This window comes from Balaenoptera ricei, chromosome 16, assembly GCF_028023285.1.
Source record: "Balaenoptera ricei isolate mBalRic1 chromosome 16, mBalRic1.hap2, whole genome shotgun sequence".
Taxonomy (NCBI): domain Eukaryota; kingdom Metazoa; phylum Chordata; class Mammalia; order Artiodactyla; family Balaenopteridae; genus Balaenoptera; species Balaenoptera ricei.
The window spans coordinates 15,439,656-15,467,041 of NC_082654.1; the positions used below are offsets into that span (position 1 = coordinate 15,439,656).

Sequence of the window (27,386 nt, forward strand, 5' to 3'; positions counted from 1 at the left end):
AGGAAAAGAGTCTTTAGAAGTTAGGTAACTTCCTTAAAGTCATTAAATAGTAAAGTCAAATCAAAACCAGATCTCCTTAACTTCTTTACGTTATACTGCCTCATCACACCATCAAAATATCCTTTTTGATATAAACATTAACTTCTTGAAAATAAAAACACGATAATACAGTTTTTAAAAAAAGTACACAAGTCCCTGCAGAAGAAAAACATTACAGTACAGTAATAAAAAAAAATTATACATTAAGAGCAATTAACTCAGACAAATAATAATACGACCCAATTCTACTTCAAGAAGTTCTTTGCCTTTTAATATATGTGGTCGTAGGAGGTGAAGGCTTTATTACTATCTCCAGGACATAACCTCCAATTATACTAAACGTTCAAAAATAATTACACACAATATTTGTGATAGACTTTGGTGCTGCTCAACAAATATTCCAGTTGTCGTCCTTAAGGCCTAGGCAAAATGATACTCCCACACTCCTTAGAAGTTGGATGTGACAATATGACTTGTTTTAGTCAAGGAAATGCAAGCTAAAGTGATAATTGTATTTCTGGATGGAACCATTTAATTACCAATGAAAGAAAATGCAATTTAGCCTTGGTCCCTAAGTGATGACAGTAAGCAAATCTGCCCTCCCCACCAACACTAGACATGTATGTACCATGGGTGAAAAATAACCTTTTATTGGTGTTAAGAATAAGACCCTGACACATGGGATGGGAACATCTGAGTTGATGCCCTGAAAATCTCCCCCAATTTTGCATTCCCAAATTTTCCTGAATCTTCTGAAACTGCAGAAGTGGTCTACCTTACTGTACTGAGAGACAGTACTCTACCCTTGCTCTGAACCCAGTGCAGCAGCTTCCCTCCAGTAACACCTGTACCCTAGCTCAGAATCTGCTCACACCTTCCCTATTGGTCACTGGGTCTATAACTTGGCTCAGCATAACGCAGCCTGTTACATTCTGGGACTGCTAAGAACAGAAAGGGACTACATCTCAAAGGATCTGTAAGACCTAGATAGCATATATTGGCAGAAGTTGGGGGGAATACACACGGTTCTAGATTCTGAAGGGAGTTTGATCAAAAGCATCAGAACCTTACATTGGATTAGGAAAAAATTATTTATTTATTTAAAAGCACTCTCCAAGATGCAGGATTTAGGATTTATCCCCTTATAAGAACCCTGGGAGATGGTGTGAGCTCACTATTAAGATGACTCCTATACACAGCAAAGGAAACCATCAACAAAATGAAAAAGTAACCTACTACTGAATGGGAGAAAATATTTGTAAATCATATATCTGATAAGGGGTTAATATCCAAAATATATAAAGAAATCACACAACTCAATAGCAAAAATACCCAAACAACATGATTAAAAAACAGGTAGAGGAATTGAAGAGATATTTTTCCAAAGAAGACACACAAATGGGCAACATGTACATGAAAAGGTACTCAGCATCCCTACTCATCAGGGAAATGCAAATCAAAACCACAATGAGATATCACCTTACACCTCATAGAATGGATATCACCAAAAAGGCCAGAGGTGGCAAATGTTAGCAAAGATGTGGAGAAAAGGGAACCCGGGTGCACTGTCAGTGGGAATGGAAATTGGTAAAGCGACTATGGAAAACAATATGGAAGTTCCTCAAAAAACTAAAAATCGAACTGCCACATGATCCACCAATCCCACTTCTGGGTATATACCCAAAGGAAATGTAAACAGGATAACAAAGAGATATCTGCACTCCCATGTTCATTGCAGCATTATTCACAATAGCCAAGATACAGAAACAACCTAAGTGTCCGGCAATAAATGAATGGATAAAGATGTGGTATATATATACAATGGAATATTATTCAGTCATTTGAAAGAAGGAAATCCTGCTGTTTGTAACAACATGTATGGAGCTTGAGGGTATTATGCTAAGAGAAATAAGCCAGACAGAAAAAGACAAATAACAAATGGTATCACTTACATGTGAAAACTTAAAAAAAAAACAAAGTCAAACTCATAGAAACACAGAGTAGAAAAGTGGTTTCCAGGTATGGGGGAAATAGGGAGAGGTTGAGGAAAGGGTACAAACTTTCAGCTATAAGATGAATAAGGTCTGAGGATCTAATGTATACTTGGTGACAACAGTTGCTAACCCAATATTGTACAACTGAAATTTGCTGAGTAGAACGTAAGTGTTTTCACCAAAAAGAAAAAAGATGAACATGTGAGGTAATGATGGATGTGCTAATGAACTAGATGTGGGGGGATCCTTTCACAATGTATATTTATATCAAATCATCAGAATGTACACTTTAAATATCTTACAATTTTATCAATTACACCTCAGTAAAGCTGGGGGAAAAAAAGATGACTCCTAGAAACATGGAAAAATACAGTCTAAATGCCAGAATTGTCATAGCAAACACTAAAAGCAGGGGTTAAGTCTAGGAAAGTGGTGCTGTCACTGTTGGAAAAAGCAGCATGTGTAATATATAGAAAGCCCCTGTGAAATAATCCCAGTGCAGACCCTACACACCTGCCAAAGGCCATGCCATATGCAGTGGAAATTTTTATACCTCTAGTCTTGTCATGTTATTGAGCCCTGGCAGAGATGGAGTGCTTCACATGTATTATTAAGTGACCATGTGCTCAGAGTTTTCTATCATGATATACTGTATAACATCAGAAAACCCACCAGGTCGTTTTACCTACAGCAGGGCCAGAACGTATGTCATTTACCGAAGCCATGAAGAATGTGATGGTGAGAGGGATACTGGCATCACTGAGAAAGCGGTGGCTTTCCTTCATAGACCAAAGCTGATGGTATGAAAAACTGTAACAGAACTGTGCTCAGCGATGGAGACAATAGGAGAATAGAGGCCAGCTGGTGACACTTAACCATCAGAATCCAATCCAAGTAGAGAGCCATTACTGTAATAAGCAGCAAGATCGAAGTGTCAGTCAAGAGGACTGACCTATTGAGAATTATAGAGATGTTTAATAGAACACAGCATCCCTAGAAGTAAAACAGATGGGCAGCCAACAAGGGTACTACCTAACTTATATCATCAGAAGAAATCAAGGATAAACGATCAGAAAGCTGATGGCAGATGCTGCAATAAAAAGTCATAATTCATTGCTCAATTTCTGGATTTGAGCCACTTTTTAAATCCAGAGCTGATACATTTAAAAGTCTGGGGCCCAGGAGGAAGGACCCTGTAATACCACAGCAAGTATACATGGTAACAGTGTCCCTAGTTCTTCCTCAAAGGTACCAATGGTCATTTCATTGGGTAACCCTAGCCTAGAGAAAAAAGCAACCACAAACATTGCAAGTACTGCTGGACACAAGGTCTGAGTTGACACTGACACATCATGGCCTCTCTTTATAGCAGGGATAATATGGGAATGATGAAATTAATGGCATCCTGGCCAAGGTTCTTCTCAAAATGAGCCAGTGGGTCCGCAGACCTATGTAGTGGTCATGTCCTAAGTCCCTAGATTAATAATTGGAATAGACATTCTTGGCAAATGGAACCACCCCAACGTTGGGTCCTTGGCTGTTACAGTGGAAAAGATCAAGTTGAAAAAAAAAAAAAAAAAAAAAAGATCAAGTTGAAGCCTCTGGAACTGTTACCCCCTGGATAATATAATAAGTTTTAAAATAATGTTGCATTTCAGAGGGAGTGAATAGCATTAATTAGTATTATCCTGAAGCATGTAAAGAATGCTCGATAATGTACCCCCTCAAATTGTTTAAATTACCAATCTGGCCCCTGTAAACTAAACAAGGCCTGGAAGATGACAATAGCTCACTAACAAGTAGTAGCCCAAACTGCAGGCACCACGCAAGATGTGTATCTTTGTTAGAGCAGATTAACATGGCCACTGATTTGGCAAATGTGTTCTTTGCTAACCCTACCAGAAAAGAGGACCAAAAGCAGTATGCATTCATATGGAATAGAATAGGATACATCACAATTTTGCCTTGGGATTATGTTAACTTTTGTCAGAACACACTTGGCCCAATTGGACATCTTGCAGAACATTTCATGTTTCCACTACATTAATGGCATCATTCTAATAGTGCCAGATGAACAAGAACAGTTAATGCAGTGGAGGCCTTGTTAAGACATATATGCTTCAAAGGGTGGAAGATAAAACCTACAAAGATTCAGAGACCTTCCATGTAGTAAGCTATTTAGGGGTCTAGAGGTCAAGAGCATTCTGAGACAGCTCATCTGAACTGAAACACCAACTATTACATCTTTCAACTCCCATTGCAAGGAAGAAAGCGAACATCTGATAGGTCTTTTGGGGTTCTGAAGGCTGTATATTCCACTCCTGGGAATACTGTTCAAGCCCATATACTGGAAAATATCAAAGGCTGCCGGCTCTGAGTACACGCCAGGGCAGAAAATAGCTCTGCTACAGGTCCAGGACACACTGCAAACAGCCCTGCAACTAGGGCCACATGACCCAGTAGATACTATAGTTATTGGAGGAGTCACTGTTAGAAAAAGAAGCATGTGGAATATATAGAAAGCCCCTGTGAAAGAATTCCAATGCAGACCCAACACACATGTCAAAGGCCATGCCATCTGCAGTTGAAAATTTTATACCTCTATTCCCACCACACTACTGAGCCCTGGCAGAGATGGAGTGCTGGACATGGGTTATTAGGTGACCATGTGTTCAGAGTTTTCTATCATGAGCTGTCTCTGTCATCAGTAATCACGGGAACATAAAGTGGAAGCTGCACCCAAGATGAAGCATGAGCAAGAGCACAGTGCACAAGCAATGTGCATGAGCTGGTAGCTCAGACCTAGTGCCATCTACCCCTGCTGCCCCCGCACCCATCACGCATCTTACAGCTATGGCCGTATGAGGAATCCTTTGTGCCCAGATAACAAGAAGAGGAAAATGAAAATATGTAAGCTTCGTACGTGGCCGCAATTCAAAAATGGTTATCACTTACAAGACAGCTTCACTCAGGGGTGGCCTGGAAGAACAGCAGAAAAGGAAAAAGCCTCCCAATTGGGTAGGCCTTTGAGAAGTGTGCCTCATGTACATCGTGTGGAAAGAGAAATGGCCCAGGAGCAGTAGTTAATGACCTAGCTGGCTGATCAGGAGCCTAGAAGCAGAAATATTTAAGATCAGAGACAAGGAGGTCCTAGAGTAGAGACATGTGGATGAATATATTTGAACGAGCATGAAATGTGAAGATCTCTGTGATACAAGCTAAAGGCCATCAGAGAGCATCCAACATGGAAGAGACGCTAAACAACCAGTAAACAATTGACTGAGACAGCTAATGTCAGTCTCTATCGCAGGACACCTCGGTGCCAACAAAATGAGCACATGAACTAAGTAGCCATATGGCAGAGATGGAGGCCATCCAGGAATGCAATAACATGGGCTCCTTCTGAAAAAAGCTGATGGAGTTACTCTTCCACTAAATGTCCAACCTGACAGCAAGATATCAGTCCTGATCCCCTGATAAGGCCATTCCCCAAGAACACTAACTGGACATTTGGTGGCAGGTTGACTACGTTGGGCCCCTTCCACTCTGGATGGGCCAACATTTCATTATGACAAGAATACATATTTTGAGGATGCATTTGCTTTTTCTGCCCACAGGGTCTTAACCAGCACAACTATCTCAGAAATTATGAAATGTTTGATTAACCAGCATGGGATCCCATGTAATCAGGAGACACACTTCACGGAAAAGGAGGTACAGAAATGGTCCTATGACCATGAAATCCACTGGATCCCAAACCACACAACCTGACAGAGATTTTGACAGGCACAACTGAAGCACCAGGATGCAGGATACACCTGAACTAAAGACCTTTAAATAGTGCTGTGTCCCCAATAGGAAGAATATATAGGTCCAAAAACCGGGGAGTAAAAGCCACTTCTTGTGGCCTCATATTCAGTTACAAGGTTGGGAAATTTGTGCTCCTCATCCTGCAATTCTGGGTTCTGCAGGATTAGAGGTCCTATTCCCCAAAGGGAAAAATATTCTGGCAGAAGAAGTAGCAATTAACCATTTAACTGTAAGCTACAGTTGCCGCTTGGGTACTTCAGGCTCCTTGTGTCAAGGGACCAGCAAGCAGGCAAAAAAGGAGTAGCATCTTGGCAGGGGTAATTGGCCCCGACCATCAAAGGGAGGGACTGCTGTTACAAATAAGGGCAGGGGAATATATTTGGGACACAGGTGATCCATTTAGGTGTTTCTTGGTATCCCTTTGCCAAGTGTGATGGTAAATGGGCAAGTACAGTAACCCAGACTAGAAGGTATATGATGATCAGGAGCTCAAATACCTAAGGGGGAGGGAGTGGGTCATGCTACCAGGTAAGACACAGAGACCAGAAGAAGTGCTAGCTGAGGGTAAGGGACATGAAAAAACAATGGATGAGGGACATGGTGAATATCAGTTGCAGCCCTGAGACCAGCTACAAAAGCCAGAGCAATAATCTAGGCTCCCACCAGGGAGAAAGGCCCACTGGAATCCTGGAGGAGTTGTTTAACAATATATTTGAAGAAGTGGGCTAAGTGGCCCAAAGAATGAATTGTGATGAACATGGAAAGGCACTGGCTAAATACACCTTCAGGGAAGGACTTATCAGTGGACACCATTCAGCTGCCAGCCCCTGCAGAGACTGCCTTAGCTACAGAGAGCTTCTGCACCCAAGGTCCTGGGAGTGACCCTCGTACAATGACCGACCAAGACCTGTTTTATGCTAAAGAGGGACAACTCTGAGGGGCATTTCAACTCCAGAGTTGTCCTGGAGTTGGCTGAGGATGTTAGGTCTGCTTGACTTTTACTTTTCGCCCAATCCTGCTTCTTGCCCTCCCTTTTACAGGTGTTCAATCCAAGGACCTAGTAAGTACCCTGAACACTAAACTCTGTCTCAGAGTTTGCTTTTCAGAGAACTGTGACAGGATTGTTTGTTACCTCAGTCTAACATAAACCGTACTGACTGATACAATACAGTAAGTGTGAATATTCCTCTACAGTGTCTTAAAATAGCTGGCAAATTGTTTTCAACTCACAAAATTGTTTAGGAAGAAGAGAATTTAACTTGCAAGCTTATGAAAAGCTAGTTGAGGTACGCAACTTTTGCAACTATAGGGACATTTCATGCTTGCTGATATATGCCCACCTGCCAGGATTTTTCAACAGAATGAGAAGAGAAAAACATAGGAGCAGCTGCAGCAAATACACGTTCCACTTATCCCTTGCAGCTTTTTCAATAATGACTAAACAGAATGTTGGGTTAGATAAATTCTGTTGCTGAGTTTTCAAATACTTGATCAGGATTCTCTGTAAAACACAGGTTAGTTTTCCTGTAAAATGTAGAAGGTATCAAATGCCTTAAAGCTCAGAATTAAATTAATATAATTTGTTTACACATAGTCTCTTTCCATTCTTACAATATAAACTCTCTTACATTATTAACATCTGACTGCAATCTATAATATTTTTTGCCAAGAAGAATATATATTTCCAGAATACTCATGTCATTATCACTTCACAAACAGTTCAAGGCTAGACAAACTAAAGCAAATTCCAAAGTTACTGACATCATGAAAATTGACAGAAATACCATCCCATACTGACAGAAAAGCCACACAGCAATAAAGACCACAGTAAAATATACTCTCTAGAATATAGGCTTTTAAAAAAATCTGTACTACAAGGCACTAAATATTTATTTAAAAACCTTATACACTCAATAAGCATAAGATCAAGAAATTAGAGTTACTATTCTCTCAAACACAAATCTCAGCAATCAGAATACTGTGCCGTTAGGACTATTCACATATGAGAGACAACATAATTACATTAAAAACATATGCTGAAATCTAGAGACAGGTTTATTTTATCAATTATGCATAAAATAGTACAGGTGAAAAATGCACATTCATTGGCTAATTTTTCTGCAAATACTCATATTCTTTTATGAAAATATGCATCTATAATACTTTAAAGACACATTTTTAAAATTCTTTTTTAAATTTATTTATTTATTATTTTTATCTATGGCTGTGTTGGGTCTTCGCCTCTGTGCGAGGGCTTTCTCCAGTTGCAGCAATTGGGGGCCACTCTTCATCGCGGTGCGCGGGCCTCTCACCATCGCGGCCTCTCTTGTTGCGGAGCACAGGCTCCAGACGCGCAGGCTCAGTAACTGTGGCTCATGGGCCCAGCCGCTCCGCGGCATGTGGGATCCTCCCAGACCAGGGCTCGAACCCGTGTCCCCTGCATTGGCAGGCAGACTCTCAACCACTGCGCCACCAGGGAAGCCCTAAAATTCTTTTAATATTTCATTTGAAACACCAGTTCTTACCTGTCTTAATAGCATATTTGAAATACATTAAAAAGAGTACATATGTTGTAGGTATAAGACTCAAAACTAGATGAATACAAAGAAAAACTTTTATTAACCATTTGGATACTTACGTAATAGAAAACCAAATTTCTGGATGTTGCCAAAAATCTTTCCCCACCTTCCCCTGAAATGCTGATGTTTCACTGGGTCCCCCTCCCCCAGGTAAAAATTTATCTTACTATTCTAAAAGGTGCACACTTTTGCTACCCACAGTTACACACCCACAGTTTCTCTCAGGATTTTGTCCTCTGGCATTCATTCCATAAATATTTATTTAGCTTCTTACCCTCTGCCAGGCAAAGTGGGCATCACTATTTGACAATCAATCTTAAATGAAATGATTTTATCATGTTTTAACATACAGTGTTATTTCCCGTTGGCTTCAGTAAATAGTCTTGAGGTAATAAATTATATTTATAGATTCCCTGATAATGAATCATACTTGAAATCCTAGAATAATTCCTACTTGGTCATAGTTTATTATAATTTTGAAACTGTTGAATTCTATTTGCTAATATTTTATTTTAGATGTTTGATTCTATATTCATGACTGTTTTCCCTGCCTTCTTCCCCAGAGGTTTTGTTGAGACATTTCAACACTTTTCTTTCAGTGTATATTCTATTTCAAGAATCTTTATTTAGCAATTTTTGTATTCAAAACAATCTCTCAAAATGCTTATAGATCTACTAAGAGAGATTCATTGTTCGTTACTCTTCTTGCTTCTCTACCTTGAGGTCACTGATTAAATATACTGATAAAACTAATTTTCTTGAGTGTCATGCTACATTAACAAATATTATATGCCTTTTTTCCCAATTAAAGATCTTTCAAATTTTTTTCCTGTTAAATCAGGAAAACATCAATATATAGTACAGTGGTAGAATCAAAAGAACTTTGAACTTAGATTTGGGTTCAAATTCTGAATACACCATCCTACAACCTATGCAAGTTTGGGTCTAACCATGCTAAATCACAGTTTCTTCCTGTATGAATGAATATAATAGTACACGCTACACAGATGTTATGAGAATTACATCATAAAGCATATGTAAAGTGCAAAACATTACAGGAAGCTTTCGGCGAATGTTAGTTCTCCCTTTTCACAAAACGAAAGGTCGCTTTTTCCCTTACTTACTGGCCTCTTTTTTAAAGAGAAGTAACTACTATTTCTTCTACACAATAGTTTATTATAGAAAGAAAAAGAGAACCTTGAGCAAAGGATACAGTAAAGCTTAAAACAGTCAACAGTTGGCTAAATTCATTGAAAAAGGGGTATGATGATTTTAAGAGTGTTTCTTACAGACCAAGAAACAAATGGGTTTTTTCAGGTGGCAGGCCAAGGAGTGCTGCTTTTGTCAAGGAAGAGCCCTAAGGAGTTAACAGAGCGCAGAGAGAAATACTGATTAACAAAGAGAGGGACAATAAAATAACCTCCAGAAAATAAAAATAATTATAAACATGAAGAGCAAGCAAGTTTGAATTTTTATAGTTCTGCTGGATTGTTCAAAAAAATTAAATACTTAGATGTTTTAATCTGAATATGATTTTTTAATGAAATTATGTGCCTTACAAAATTGTATCCATTATACTGTGTGTGTGTGTGTGTGTGTGTGTGTGTGTGTATACACACACACACACACACACCCCCGTATCACTCTACAGGGTTGTACAAAAACATGTATACTATGTTTCATAAACTAGTTAAGTGTTTTGCTTTCTGCAAGATATATTTCTGATATAAATCTGACTCCCTATCCTATTCTGAAATAATCTAACTCAACAAATTACATTTTCATGACTCTACTATATTTTTGAGGAAAAAAATTATGATCAATGTATCTATGAGTTATCCTTCATCTTGTACATTCTCTTACCCTTAGGTAAATTTTCTTATTGAAGAAGAATAACTACCATTTGTAATTAAAAGTATCATAATAATATGTTAGGCCTACTGAAAATTCTATAATAGCTATTAATTTGATGATTCTGAAATACTGTCTCAAGATTCAATCCAATTTTAAGGTATGTTTCAATTCAGGAAAATCTCTCATTCGTAAATGTTGATATCTTCAGTCAAACCACCAAAAAGATGGGTAGTTTACTAAAGAGATATGAAAAATATACAGACTACTTGATTCCTTTTTTTCCCACTGACCCTAGAAAACTAAATTTTATGACACTACTTTCCACAGTCAAGTAGTTTATAAGTATAAATATGTCTAGGGGCTTCCCTGGTGGCGCAGTGGTTGAGAATCTGCCTGCCAATGCAGGGGACACGGGTTCGAGCCCTGGTCTGGGAAGATCCCACATGCTGCGGAGCAACTGGGCCCGTGAACCACAACTACTGAGCCTGCGCATCTGGAGCCTGTGCTCCGCAACAAGAGAGGCCGCGATAGTGAGAGGCCCGCGCACCGCGATGAAGAGTGGCCCCCGCTTGCCGCAACTGGAGAGGGCCCTCGCACAGAGATGAAGACCCAACGCGGCCAAAAATAAATAAATAAATACTGCTTTATAAATATGTCTAATAACCTGAGATCAACTCAGTGAGACATGCTTTTCCACTGCATCTTTAGTCTCATTATGTACTAGAAGGCTATCTTTACCAGAAAGATCACTTTAATCTTGAATCAGGTGCAATAATGATACCACTAACAATAACAAAATATATATTAATAAAATTTTCAGGTTTGAAATGTCTTCGAGTTAGATTTACAAACTAGAACATTAAGTAACGTATCATTGTATACGTAACAGTCCATCCAGTCTTATTCGCCAGTCCTGGCTCCATTATCAGTTGCACTTGAGTCACTTTTTAAAAATATAAATACCCAGTGCCTAATCTAAGAGGATCAGGTTATAGAGGTCTGATTTTTCTCCCTTCAACCTTCAAAGGGAATGCCAAGGTACAGCCATGTTTGAAAATCACCATTATATGCCTTCTACATCGATCATGTATAGTATAATGAGAACTGGGAAGGCAAGGTTATGTCCTCAAAGATTAATGATATTGGCTATATAAAATTTACTATGGCAGTAGGGCTGAAATAGTACATTTTAGAGCAATGAAAAATTAGTATTAGCATACATATTTTTATTGTTTAAACATCATAGAACACAATCAGCTAAATCTTCAGGTGCATTCCAGTTAAATATGCCATAAAAGTCCCAGTGTACTGTACAAAAGAGAAAAACTAGCAACACATCGTTTTTTCCCCCAAGAGGATCTATTTTCAGGTTGATTCATATACAATGGTTATATTTTATTTCCACAAAAATATACTTCATAAGGAAAGCAATTATTTTGGAAGACATTTTCTGAAATAAGAAAAATAATTTTCCCTAGAAAATATTTCAGCATTTGATGCTACAAACCCCGGAGAATAAATACAGATTGGGGGAGGGGGGGCTTTATTGGGAACTGCATAGAAACAATCAAATAAGGTAAAACAAAACACCTTTATCCTGTTTTGATTGTATTGCTTTATGTTTTTGTTGTTAGTTGTTAGCACAGGGAAAACAAAATCCTATGTTAAAATACAGCATTGTTTAAACTATGTTATTCTTCCTCCAATTTGAACAATTTGTTTGAAAAATGAAACTGATATTTGCTTCTATCTTTCCACAGCATTAAGAAACCTTACTAAACATAAAGTGTCTGGTAATTTGTTGCGAAAATGAAGAGCATACAATGGACCCGACTAAACAGCACAGTGTAGTCAAGAGGAAAGACTACCACTTTAAGAGTTAAAAAAAGCTTGATCTACCACCTGCAGGGCTTTGGGCAAATTCCTTTTACTCTTGTGCATAATAATCTGAAAATGAGTTTATTAACACCTTGTTACAAGGTTATTAGAGAGGTTACAGATATTGTAAATAAAGCTCTTAGTAAAATACCTAGCTCTTAGAAGACACTTAATAAAGAGTAGCAATTAGAATAATGATAATCTGAGAGCTCGCCCTTTCTCTCTCTCTCTCTCTCTCTCTCTGAAAAACTAACACCTCTAATGTTTTTCACCTTGGTAAACTTTTTGGATGCATAAAACCTAAAATATGGTAATCCTGAACAATATGGAAGAAATAAAAATAAATTCCCGATATGTCAGCTACAAAATAGCTCAACATTAATTTCCTCGTTAAAATACAGAAATTGGGTGGAAGCTCCTTGAAGAATCTTTTTCAAAAGTTCAAAATCTCACTTTATGGATTTTTAACAATTACAACAAAATTCTACACTTTTCCTAGGATTTTTATTCCTAGAAGAAAAACAAAATGTTCATCCATCTCCAGAGAAATAAGCATACTGTCTCATCACCATAGCAAAATAATATGTTGACAGTGCCAACCTGGCAATGAAAGATCATAATAAGCCAGCCTAGATTCACTACTTCATTTAACCGATTTTCTGGATCTCAGGCACTGATTTAAAAGCCTTCTGAAAGCCAAGATAATCCCATTTTCATCATGAATCATAACTTCAAATTATTATTTCAAAAGGTAAATATTTAATTATTTAGGATCTAAAAATCCAGAAGACAGTGGATTCTTTTCAATGATTACTCACAGACAGATAGTCATAGAATTTAAAGAGCATGCCTAACTTTATTACTAGGAATTTCCTTCCAAACAAGCTTACAATAGTTTAGAGATCAAAGTGCTTATTAATAGTCATAATTTTCTTTATATGCTGCCACTTGAAATAATTTTCCAAAGTAGACTATGTGCCTTTATGATGTTTAAAAGTGAAAGGATACTTCTTACATCTATTAAACGTGTTATTCTTTGGTCTCTCTTATTTTTATTTATCAAAATGTTTCTTAATAGCTTAAAATTGGATTATTATTGTACTTTACACAATAAAAGGTACTCTTAAGTACTGCTAAAGATTTAAAATATCAGCTATGTTTTATCTATAACATGATATATAGAGAAGAAATGTTTTCACTACAATGGTCAACCAGGTAGCTAAATTTAGTATTTCAAAAAATATATTCATTTACTATTCAGAAATTGATAGGACTATAGATAACATAATTAAAATTGAGTTGTATAGATGCATTGTATTTCTAGGTTCCCTGGTAAAGATTCTTCTTTAGTTACTTCCATTCCTAGATATGTTCTGGGTTTCCATTTTGTCCCAAAATATTATTTATTTAGCTTTTCTATCTCTATATTCCTTTCTCTAATTCTATCAGTTTCGTCTGTGGAGTAAATATATCTGATGAGTTTAATTTAAATGCATCTTTGCTCATCCCCACTAAGTCTAAAATGCTTGCGTTCCTACTCTTTGTAATGTAAACTTGCTAATGCTCCATATCTATCCATTATCAAAACTAATATGGTAATAGTCAAACAAAATAGACTGATAAAGTGCTCATGTAGGTATACAATACATAAAAGCCTTCAAAAAGACATTCAAACCCAGATTTCTCAATTCCCCTGCCTCCACCACTGACTCACCTCAGTTCATCTCTTCTCCTGCCCTATACTACTACTATGCTGAAACTGGAGAGAATTCCATTCATAATCTGTCACTGAATTTCTCTCTCTAAAATGACATATACACATGCTATCAAGTAACGTATCTGAGAATCTCTACATGAAAAATTTCTGGTATTTCCTACTTTGTACAGTCCTAACAGATACATACCTATGTCATATGCCAGGAAATCGGCAGAAAAACATTTTGCACCGTTACTCAAGGAAGTGTCATTATGGGTATTTCCTCCAAAAATAAGCATAGCTCCATTGATAAGAACAGCTGAATGAAGGTATCTGGCAAACCCACTTTCTTTCAAAATAGTCCTACAGGATAAAATTTAAAAATGTATTACAAAGGATAAAAAGACCTCCCTGATTTTATATATATTACAGAAAGGATCTAATTTGCATATAGAATTTTCCTTGGAATTGTGAAAAAACATGCTTTATTATTTTCAACAACTTATAAATGGCCTCTAAATTTCAGTATTTTTAAAAAATATTTTGAGATTCATAGTACCTTAAAATGCTTTCAGGAAACACAATATTAAACATAATTGTTAATGATTTTATAATAATTTATATTTTGAAATTTTGTTTTCATTTATAAAAGTAGGAAACAAGCCTCCTTTAAACTAGAGGACCAAATTATCATCAGTTTTAAATACCAAAGTAAATATAAAGTTAAATATAATAAATTTACTCTGAACAATACTCAGTTAAAACTACATGGCTCATATGGATCTCATAATATGCTTTCTAAGTTTTTAAATATGATATAACATACATGAAAGTGCACACATCATAAGTCTAACACTCAATGAATTTTTACAAGATGAACACAACTAAGTAACCAGTACTAAGATCAAAAAATAAAAAATTACCACTATTCTGAGTCTAACAGCAAATATTTCTATTGCTGCCTTTGTACTTTACAAAATGGAATCACATAGTTTTTATTAATTTGTATGTATGTCCTGTTGCTTAAGATTATTTTTGAGATATACCCATACTGTGTATAATTGAAAATCACATTGCATTTTTGAGAAACATTCAAATTAAATTAAATGTTCTTTTAATTAAAGTGTAATTATGAGAGAAATACTACAAATCTATGCTCACAATTATATTTTACCTGAATTCACTGATATATATATAATAAAGGTTCATGACAATATGAATCAGTACTTTATAAATACTCTATAAATAAATCCCTGGTACAAAGAATCAACATGTAAACATAGTATGTATAGTATAGTTAGTAAGGTATATACAGTATCTCAAAAGCTATAGATTATAATACCAATTAATGCTTAAAGAATACGGAACTCACTTCCAGAATGTCAATATAAGGAGTTCCATGAACAATCTCCCCAGGGAAAGAACTATAATTGGTAAAAATTAAAAAAAAAAAAAAAAAAACAATTTGGATCTCAAAAATGTTGCCAAGAGCAACAACAAATAAAGAAATATTTGCTCAAGAATATCTACTAAATTTCATTAAGAACAGCAACAGTCCATGATATTTTACTCATTACCAACTCCCATTCTTGCCATCACCGCCACCTCCCCACACATACACAACCAGTTAGGCAAGACTGTTCAACCACAGGCTGGTAAAGTCAAGAACAGCATGCTCCTCCATCCCTCAGTTCCTAGTCCAGGCCATTAATATACAACTAGGAGCAACAGACTGCCAATACTTCCCACGCCCCCTAACTCTTAGCGGCAGAAGCTCTATTCAAGGAGAAAGCATGCGAGGTCCGAGTCCTCATTCCCTACCTAGCCACCACCCACAGGGTGGAAGCTATACACCAGGCCTCACAGATTAAGAACAAGAGGGCCAAAACGTCTTCACCCCTAATTCATAAGGCAGCAGTTCCAAGATAAAAGAGGCAAGCTGAGGGCTTCCCTGGTGGCGCAGTGGTTGAGAGTCTGCCTGCTGATGCAGAGGACACGGGTCCGAGCCCTGGTCCGGGAAGATCCCACATGCCGCGGAGCAACTGGGCCCATGAGCCACAACTAATGAGCCTGCGCGTCTGGAGCCTGTGCTCCGCAACGAGAGGCCGCAACAGTGAGAGGCCCGCGCACCGCAATGAGGAGTGGCCCCCGCTCGCCACAACTTGAGAAAGCCCTCGCACAGAAACGAAGACCCAACACAACCAAAAATAAATAAATTAATTAAATTAAATTAAAAAAAAAAAAAAGAGGCAAGCTGAGAAGAGCAAAGGCTACCATACCCATCCAGTTCTCTGCACATAACACAGTGGTGTCAATGAAAGAACAGGCTACAAACCCCACCTATATTTCCAAAGCAGTGGCATAGAGGTTTTCTCCCACGGGGAGAGACAGCCTAAGAAAAGGAGATCCCCAAAGGTCTCAAGGGAACTTGACTTTATTTGGTACAAGGTGGCAAACTTCAAGCCTTAAGGGCACTCAAAAACAATGGAAGTAGTGGTTGTAAGCAATTAAGAGATAGCTACGTGAGAACAATAAGCTAAAACATAGACAAGCTAGAAGTTTATCAGAGAGAACCAGGGGAAAAGACAGCTAATAAGAGCCTTACTGGGGTCAGCACCTCAAAGACTGGCCTCAAAGACTACCCCTGAAAAAGGTTTGAAATGGAATTCAGACTGTGGAGCAATTTATGCCCCCAGAGCATTGTTGAAAATAATAGAACTATCAGTTGGCAATTAGTGGAGGCTACCAGGTGAGTATGATACAAACAGAGGCAGAAAGCTTAACAAAGAGCTCAGAGGAAAAAGTCAAAGAGCTCTGCTAAAATTACTATCATCCCAGGGTGACTGTGTGCATACCCAGGCTGTACCATCTGAGGAGGAACATCAGAGGATGCATTTGGAAGAAGAAACAGACTTCTCTAAAAGAGTTCAGCCAAGTTACTAAACAAATAAAATTACAACAGCCCCAGAGAGGAAGGAAAAGTGAGGATCCAGCGTTGCTACAATATATTATCTAAAATGTCTGGTTTTCAGGGAAAATTATGGCATGCAATGAAATAGTAAAGTGTGACCCATACACAGGAATAAAAGCAAGCAACAAAACTACCTTTAAGAGAACCCAGATGTCAGATGAAACAAAAAAGACTTTAAAGCAGCTATTATAAATATAGTAAAAGACTTAAAGAATACAGTGTTTAAAGAAGTAAAGGAAAATATGACAACACCTTATCAAATATAAAACATTAACAAAGAGAAATAACAAAAAAAGGAAAATTTGGAGTTGAAAAGTGTAATATTGAAATTTTAAAATTTAGTAGAGAAGCTCAACAGTATATTTCAGCAAGCAGCAAGAAAAAAAATCAGTGAACTAGTAGATAAATCAACAGAGATCCTGCAATTCAAAAAACAGAGGAAAATGAACAGAGTCTATGCGAAATGTAGAACACCATTAACAGCAACAACATACATTTACTGGGAATACTAGGGCAGAGGAGGAAGAGGTAAAAGACTTTTCAAGAAATAATGGCTGACAACTTCCTAAATTTGATGAAAAACATTAGCATACACATCCAAGAAGCTCAACAAACTTCAAGTAGGAAAAAATACAGAAAAAGCCACACTCAGACATAAAATAGTAAAAATATTGAAGGCCAAGGGTAAAATCTTTAAAGCAGGGGGAGAAAGAAGGTTCTTCCCATACAAGAGAACCCCAATAAGATCAATAGCTGACTTCTCATTAGAAACAATAAAGGCCAGAAGGCAATGGGATGGCATATGAAAAGTGTTGAATTTTTTAAAAAGTCAGAATACGAGGATACAGGGAGAGACATCAGCAAGATGTAGGAATAAGTTTCCTACTGTGAATAAAAAATATTGCCTGCCATATGGTAAACAAATGAAGTTGCAGCCATTGAGCCATCACACTGCAACCATGACGGTGAGCCCTGAGAGAACTCAGAATGGAAACAGAATGCCCACCACTGCAGCCACCCAGGACAGTGCACCCTGAGGAGACTCAGGATGAGAAGCACAGGATACTGGCCCCAGATAGCTGAGGTGCATATCAAAGGAATGATCTCAATGAGCCTAGACTTTGCATCTTTCCATACACAGAAAAGCGCTAAATTCCTTAACTTGAGATATCTGGTTTTCTTTAATTAACAGCAATCTTTTGATGTTCTGACTACCTGTTCTTTGTTGCAAAAACTGCTATATACCTGGCTCCCGCTTGCCTCTTTGGAGCAGTCTCTCAGTTATCCGAGATGCTATGTCACGGGCTTAAATCCTCAGATTTGTGCACCGAATAAAACATAACTCTCAACTTTTAGGTTGTGCATTTTTTTTTCAGTCGACACTGCCTTCATCCTCCCACAGAAGCACTGATTTTGTCAACTACTCAGAGACAGGAGTACCTTTGTAGGTGCCCAGCAGTCCAGCAGAGAAGTCCTAGCACCACTTGGAGCAAAAATTCCAAGAACAGGACTGAAGAGGGCAAGAAGAACAGTTTCACTTTACCACATCACCCCCACCCACTAAGGCAACAGCTCACTGCCAAGAGAAACTCATTCAATCTGCTTTTTCTCCCATGGGGGAAAGTGACAACCTAGTAAGTGCCTAGCTTCCATGGCCAAGCAGGATGATGCCCAAGAAGTCCACTTCTTTCTCACCCCATCCAAAACAATGACAGGATGGGCAGGGGAGGGAAAAGGGGGCTCATGGCAACATGATAAAATGTCATGGTAAAAAACCCAACAGGGTTAAGGTTTCTACTAACTACCTCATGAACTCTACCGAGAGGCCCACCCATAAACTTCATAGAGTGTATTACCTGTAGATTCACCTCAACTAGCACACCCCTGCTCCCAGCAATCCATAAATCCCTCCCCCACGTAGCCCGCACCCCATACACACCCCTGCAGACAGCACACTTTAGCTTCTGCAGGTCATGAATGAGCACACACATATAACCAGCTCAACTCTGTTGCCATGGCAGAATGTGCATAACCTTGAACACTTCAGGCACTGCCCTGGGGAAAATAAATAAGACGCTCTCAGTATCAGGCCTGGCTTTGTGTGATGGAGAAAATTCAATCTACAAACTATATTAAAAACTCATATAACTCAATAGAAAAAAAGAAGAATTTAATTTTAAAATGGGCAGAGGATCTGAACAGACATTTTTCCAAAGAAGACAAACAGAGGGCCAACAGGTACATGAAAAAGTGCTCGACATCACTCAACAAGGAAATGCAAATCAAAACCACAATGAGGTATCACCTCACGCGCACACACGCAGCTGTTGGAATGGCTATTATCAAAAACACAGGAAATAAGTATTGGTGAGGATGTGGAGAAAAGGGAACCCTTGTGCACTGTTGATGGGAATATAAATTGGTACAACCACTGTGGAAAACAGTACGGAGGTTCCTCAAAAACCAATTTAGAATTACAATTACAAATTACAAATTACAAATCTAATTACAAATTTAGAACTACCAAATTATCCAGCAATTCTACTTCTGAGTATTTATCCAAAGGAAACAAAATAGCTATCTCAAAAAGATATCTGCACCCCCATATTCATTGCAGCATTATTTACAATAACTAAGACATGGAAACAACCTGAGTGTCCGTCAACGGATGAATGGATAAAGATATATATACAAAGGGGAATATTATTCAGCCATTTAAAAAAAAAAAAGGAAATCCTGCCATTTGCAACAACGTAGATGGACCTTGAGGGCATTACACTAAGTGAAATAAGTCAGACAGAGAAAGGCAAATACTGTATGACCTCACAAATATGCAAAATCTAAAAATGTTTTTAAATGAACTTATAGATACAGAGAATAGATTGGTGGCCACCAAAGTCAGGTGGTAGAAGGTGGGTGAAATGAGTAAATGTGGTCAAAAGGCATAAACTCCCAGTTTTAAGACAAATAAGTCCTGGGAATGTAATATACAGCACAGTGATTATAGTTAACAATACTGTATTATGTTTGAAAGTTGTTAAGGACTTAAAAGCTCTCATTACAAGAAAGAAATAATTCATAACTAAGTATGTGATGGATGTTAACTAAACTGTTGTAATCATTTTACAATATATACATATAACAATTCATTATGCTGTACACCTAAAACTAATACAATGTTTTATGTCAGTTATATTTCAATTTAAAATAATTAATTAATTTAATTTTAAAAAGATAAGTGTTTGCAAGGATGTGAAGAAAAGGGAACCCTTCTACACTATTGGTGGGAATGGAAATTGGTATGGTCAACTTGGAAAACAGTATGAACATTCCTGGAAAAATTAAAAATTGAACTACCAAGAACTATAATATGATCCAGCAATCCCACTTCTGCATATATATCCAATAGATGCAGCTAAAGCCTAAAAAAATACAACACCCTTTCATGATAAAAAGCACCCAAGAAAATAGAGATAGAAGGTAACTTCCTCAATCTGGTATGGCTGAATGGTGCACCACCACAAAAGATGCATCCATGTCCTAATCTCCAGAACCTGTGAATGTTACCTTATTTGGAAAAAGAGTCTTTTCAGATGTAATTAAATTAAGGATCTTGAGATGAGGAACTCATCTTGGATTATCCAGTGGACCTAATCCAATGACAAGTGTCCTTATAAGAGACACACAGAAAAGAGGAGAAGGTAATGTAACTGTGGAGGCAACTGGAATGATTCAGCCACAACTCCAGGAATACTGACAGCCAACGCTGGAAGAGGCAAGGAAAGGAATTTCCCCTAGCATTTCTGGAGGGGGCATGGCCGTGGTCACACTTTAATTTTGGATTTCTGGCCTCCAGACCTGTGAGAGAATATCTTTCCATTGTTTTAAGCTACACAGTTTGTGGTAATTTGTTACAGCAGCCATAGAAACCTAATACAAAGGATATCTACAAAAAAGAAAAAAAAAAAAAAAAAAACCAGAGCTAACATCATACTTAATGGTAAAAGATTAAATGTTCCCCCTCTAAGATCAGGAATAAGACAAGGATTTTTGCTCTTGTCACTTTTATTCAACTTTGTATTAGAGATTATAAGAAGGAAAATGGGCAAGACCATAAAATTAAATGCATCTAAATTGGAAAGGAAGAAGCAAAACTCTCATTATTTGCAGATGACATGATCTTATACATAGAAGTTCAAAGAAATCCACAAAAAACTGCTAGAACTAATAAATGAGTTTAGCAAGTTTGGAGGTTAAAATAAAATAAAAATAAATTATATTTATAAAACCAGAAATGAAAAATCCTAAGATAAAAATAATAAAACAATTCAATTTACATTAGTATCAAAAAGAAAAAGTATTTAAAAATAAATTTAATGAAACAAGTATAAAATTTATACCATGAAAACTAGAAAATATTGAAGAGAGAAATTAAAGATAGCCTAAAAAAATGAAAGGATATCCCATTTACATGGATTGGAAAACAAAATATTGTTAAGATGACCATACTCTCCAAATTGATCTACAGATTCAACTCACTCTCTATAAAATCCCAGCTGGATGTTTTTCTCATTGACAAACTAATCCTGTGATTCATGTGGAAATTCAAGGGCCCAGAATAGCCAACTCAAAGAAAGGAAAGAATACTCTTTTCAACAAATGGTGCTGAGGCAACTGGATATCTAGGTACAAAAGAGAGAAACTGAACCCTTCCCTTACAATATATGCAAAAATTAACTAAAAATTAGTAAAAGGCCTAAATTTAAGAGCTACAAGTGATAAAACTCTTAGAAGAAACTATAGAAGTAAATATTCCTTGCCTTGGGTTAGGCAATGGATGCTTAGATATGACACCAAAAGCATAAGTGACAAAATATATAACAGATAAAATGGTCTTAAAAATTAAACATTTCTGAGCTTCAAAGGACACTAAAAATAAAGTGAAAAACAATGTACAGAATGGGAGAAAATATTTGCAAATCACATATCTGATAAAGGATTTATATCTAGAATATTTAAAGTACTCGCTCAACTCTAGGAATAATAACTCTAGAAATAGAAGGGCATTTCCTTACATTGATAAAAAAAAATTATCAAAAAAATTAGAGGCTGAGTCAAGATGGCAGTGTGGGAAGACATGGGGTTAGCATCTCCCCACAACTAGGGCGCCTGCTGGCCGCTAATGGGGGACTCTGACACCCAAGGATAAGGGAGGAACCCCAAAGTGAACAAGTAGGATGTAGGGGGACTGAGGGGGGAGGAGAAGTGGAGGCCACACAGGATCAGTGCCCCTGAGGCCAGGGAGATCAGGAGAGGCAGGTGGGAGGGACTCTCTGGGAAGAGCGGGAGAGGAGCAGAGGGTGATGGCCCCGCCCACTCAGGGCCAGGGAGCCTGCTGAGCTCCCAGGCCGATCCCCTGCCCTCCAAACCCCCCTCCAGGCTGCATGGGCCCTTGGGGGCATAGGAGGGAGGCCAGGGAGATCAGGAGAGGCAGGCGGGAGGGGCCCTCCCAGACTGGAGGAGCAGGAGAGGAGAGGAGGGTGTTTGCCATGCCCACTCAAGCCCAGGAAGAATGCTGGGCTCCCAGGTGAGGTCCCTGCCCTCTGTGACCTGGGGTGGGGGGCACACCTCAGTCCCTTCTGTTCCTTGAGCCTAAGCCCCATGCCCCACATTCCCTAGGGCCTTTTGCAGCCCTGTGGGCCCTGAGCACTGGCCCCGCCCACCACCCAAACCTTGCCCTTGCTTAGGCTCCACCCTCCACAGCCAAGGCCTTCCCCCACACCCTTTTCTTTTCCCCCTCCTTGTCTTTTGTACTATTGTGGTACTGTTGTACCTCCCAGTTGTTGATTCATCTATATTTTTATTTTTATATTCTTCCTAACATATCTCTTAGTTTCCTAGTCTAATTTTATTTTTTACTTTGTTATTGTTCTTGGGTTTTTTGGGGGGTTTTTTTTGCCACCAGAGGTGGCTTGCAGGATCTTGGTTCACGAGCCCAGGGTCGGGCGAAAGTTCCTGCGGTGGGAGTTCCAAGTTCGAACCACTGGACTAACAGAGAACCTCAGACCCCAGGGAATATTCATCTGAGTGAGGTCGCGGAGTTCCTCATCTCAGCACCAAGACCCAGCTCTACCCAATAGCCGACCAGAGCTGGAAAGCTCAGGCCAAACAACCAGTAAGACAGGAACAAAATCCCACTCATAAAAAAAAAAAAAAGAGATGGCAAAAAAATATGTCACAAATGAAAGAGCAAGGTAAAAACCTACAAGACTAAATGAAGAGGAAATAGGCAATCTACCTGAAAAAGAATTCAGAGTAATGATAGTAAAGAGAATACAGAATCTCCAAAACAGAATGGAGGCACAGAATGAGAAAATACAAGAAATGTTTAACAAAGATCTACAAGAACTAAAGAACAAACAAACAGAGATGAACAACATAACAACTGAAATGAAAAATACACTAGAAGGAATCAATAACAGAATAACTGAGTCAGAAGAATGAATAAGTGAGCTGGAAGACAAAATGGTGGAAAAACTGCCAAGGAGCAGAATAAAGAAAAAAGAATGAAAAGAATTGAAGACAATCTCAGAGACCTCTGGGACAACAATAAACACATCAACATTCGAATTTTAGGGGTCCCAGAAGAAGAAGAGAAAAAGAAGGGGTCTGAGAAAATATTTGAAGAGATTATAGTTGAAAACTTCCCTAACATGGGAAAGGAAATAGTCACCCAAGTCCAGGAAGCACAGAGAGTCCCATACAGGATAAACCTTAGGAAAAATACACCAAGACACATATTAATCAAACTAACAAAAACTAAATTCAAAGAAAAAATATTAAAAGCAGCAAGGGAAAAAAAAAAGTAACATACAAAGGAATCCCCATAAGGTTATCAACTGATTTTTCAGTGGAAACTCTTCAGGCCAGAAGGGAGTGGCAGGGTATACTTAAAGTGATGAAAGAGAAAATCCTACAACCAAGATTACTCTACTCAGCAAAGATCTCATTCAGATTCAATGGAGAAGTCAAAAGCTTTTCAGACAAGTAAAAGCTAAGAGAATTCAGCACCACCAAACGTGCTTTACAACAAATGCTAAAGAAACTTCTCTAAGCGGGAAACACAAGAGAGTAAAAGACCCACAAAAACAAACCCAAAACAATTAATAAAATGGTAATAGGAACATACATATCGATAATAACCTTGAATGTAAATGGATTAACTGCCTCAATCAAAAGACACAGACTGGCTGAATGGATACAAAAACAAGACCCATATATATGCTGTACACAAGAGACCCACTTCAGACCTAGGAACACATACAGACTGAAAGTGAAGGGATTGGAAAAAGGTATTCCATGCAAATGGAAATCAAAAGAAAGCTGGAGTAGCAATACTCATATAAGATAATTCAGACTTTAAAATAAAGACTGTTACAAGAGATAAGGAGGGACACTACATAATGATCAAAGGATCAATCCAAGAAGAAGATATAACAATTATAAATGTTTATGCACCCAACATAGGAGCACCTCAATACATGAGGCAAATGCTAACAACCATGAAAGGAGAAATCGACAGTGACACAATAATAGTAGGGGACTTTAACACCCCACTTGCACCAATGGACAGATCAGCCAAATAGAAAATAAATAAGGAAACACAAGCTTTAAATGACACAATAGACCAAATAGATCTAATTGATATTTATAAAACATTCCACCCAAAAGTGGCAGAATACACTTTCTTCTCAAGTGTACATGGAACATTCACCAGGATAGATCACATCCTGGGTCACAAATCAAGCCTCAGAAAATTTAAGAAAATTGAAATCATATCAAGCATCTTTTCTGACCACAACGCTATGAGATTGGAAATCAATTACAGGAAAAAAACTGTAAAAAACAAAAATACATGGAGGCTAAACAATATGCTACTAAATAACCAACAGATCACTGAAGAAATCAAAGAAGAAATGAAGCAATACAAAGAAACAAATGACAATGAAAACACGATGACCCAAAACCTATGGGATGCAGCAAAAGCAGTTCTAAGAGGGAAGTTTATAGCAATACAATCTCACCTCAAGAAACAAGAAAAATCTCAAATAAACAATCTAACCCCACACTTAAAAACAACTAGAGAAAGAAGAACAAAGAAAACCCGAAGTCAGTAGAAGGAAAGAAATCACAAAGATCAGAGCAGAATTAAATGAAATAGAAACAAAGAAAACAATAGCAAAGATCAATAAAACTAAAAGCTGGTTCTTTGAGAAGATAAGCAAAATTGATAAACCATTAGCCAGACTCATCAAGAAAAAAAGGGAGAGGATGCAAATCAATAAAATTAGAAATGAAAAAGGAGAAATCACAACTGACACTGCAGAAATACAAAGGATTATAAGAGACTACCACAAACAACTATATGCCAATAAAATGGAAAACCATGAAGAAATGGACAAATTCTTGGAAAGGCATAATTTTCCAAGACTGAACCAGGAAGAATTAGAAAATAGAAACAGAACTATCACAAGTAATGAAATTGAAACCATAATTAAAAATCTTCCAACAAACAAAAGTCCAGGACCAGATGGCTTCACAGGCGAATTCTATCAAACACTTAGAGAAGAGCTAACACCAATCCTTCTCAAACTCCTCCAAAAAACTGCAGAGGGAGGAACACTCCCATATTCATTCTACGAAGCCACCATCACCCTGATACCAAAACCAGAAAAAGATATCACAAAAAAAGAAAATTATAGACCAATATCACTGATGAACACAGATGCAAAAATCCTGAACAAAATACTAACAAACAGAATCCAACAGCACATTAAAAGGATCAAGTGGGATTTACCCCAGGGATGCAAGGTTTCTTCAATGTATGCAAATCAATCAATGTAATACACCACATTAATAAATTAAGGAATAAAAACCATATGATCATCTCAATAGATGCAGAAAAAGCTTTTGACAAAATTCAACACCGATTTATGATAAAAACTCTCCAGAAAATGGGCAGAGGGAACCTACTTCAACAAAATAAAGGCCATATATGACAAACCCACAGCAAGAATCATAGTCAATGGTGAAAAACTGAAAGCGTTTCCACTAAGATCAGGAACAAGACAAGGATGTCCACTCTCGCCACTCTTATTCAACATAGTTTTGGAAGTCCTAGCCACAGCAATCAGAGAAAAAAAAGAAATAAAAGGAATACAAATTGGAAAAGAAGAAGTAAAACTGTCACTGTTTGCTGATAACACGATACTATACATAGAAAATCCAGAAAACTACTAGAACTAATCAATGAATTTGGTAAGGTTGCAGGATACAAAATTAATGCACAGAAATCTCTGGCATTCCTATATACCAACAACGAAAAATCAGAAAGAGAAACTATGGAAACACTCCCATTTACCATTGCAAGAAACAGAATGTAATACCTAGGAATAAACCTGCCTAAGGAGGTGAAAGACTTGTACTCAGAAGACTATAAAACACTGATGAAAGAAATCAAAGATGACAAAAACAGATGGAGAAATATACCATGTTCTTGGATTGGAAGAATCAATATTGTGAAAATGACTGTATTACCCAAAGCAATCTACAGATTCAATGCAATCCCTATCAAACTACCAATGTCATTCTTCACAAAATTAGAACAAAAAATTTTACAATTCGTATGGAAACACAAAAGACCCCGAATAGCCAAAACAACCTTGAGAAAGAAAAACAGACTTGGAGGAATCAGTCTCGCCAACTTCAAACTATACCACAAACTATACCACAAAGCTACAATAATCAAGACTGGTACTGATAATCAATAATGGTACTGGCACACAAACAGAAATATAGATCAATGGTACAAGATAGAATGCCCAGAGATAAACCCACACACATATGGGCACCTAATTTACAACAAAGGAGGCAAGAACATACAATGGAGAAAAGACAGCCTCTTCAATAAGTGGTACTGGGAAAACTGGACAGCTACACGTAAAAGAATGAAATTAGAACACTACCTAACACCATACACAAAAATAAACTCAAAATGGATTAAAGACTTAAATGTAAGACCAGACACTATAAAACTCTTAGAGGAGAACATAGGAAAAACACTCTTTGACATAAAACTCAGCAAGATCTTTTTTGACCCACCTCCTAGAGTAATGGAAATAAAAACAAAAATAAACAAATGGGACTTAACTAAACTTAAAACCCTTTGCACAGCAAAGGAAACAATAAACAAGACCAAAAGATAACCCTCAGAATGGGAGAAAATATTTGCAAATGAAACAACAGACAAAGGATTGATCTCCAAAATATACAAATAGCTCATGAAGTTCAATATCAAAAAAACAAACAATCCAGTTAAAAAATGGGCGGAATACCTAAATAGACATTTCACCAAGGAAGACATACAGATGGCCAAGAGGCACATGAAAAGATGCTCAACAACACTAATTATTAGAGAAATGCAAATCAAAACTACAACAAGGCGTCACCTCACACCAGTCAGAATGGCCATCATGAAAAAAATCTACAAACAACAAATGCTGGAG

General features: G+C 37.6%; 1 protein-coding gene across 7 annotated transcripts in view; it reads right to left on the reverse strand.

Annotated features, from left to right (window-relative positions):
* The window catches only part of ATRNL1 (attractin like 1), a 721,245-nt gene that overhangs the window by 589,831 nt on the left and 104,028 nt on the right, over window positions 1-27,386 (reverse strand). For all 7 annotated transcript variants that reach the window (XR_009497890.1, XR_009497891.1, XM_059899416.1 and 4 more), the window contains exon 10: window positions 14,059-14,213. Coding sequence is in view for 5 of the 7 variants with exons in the window: in XM_059899416.1 (XP_059755399.1) it covers window positions 14,059-14,213 (155 nt within the window). In the remaining 2 variants the exon portion in view is untranslated. The remainder of the gene's footprint in view (window positions 1-14,058; window positions 14,214-27,386) is intronic.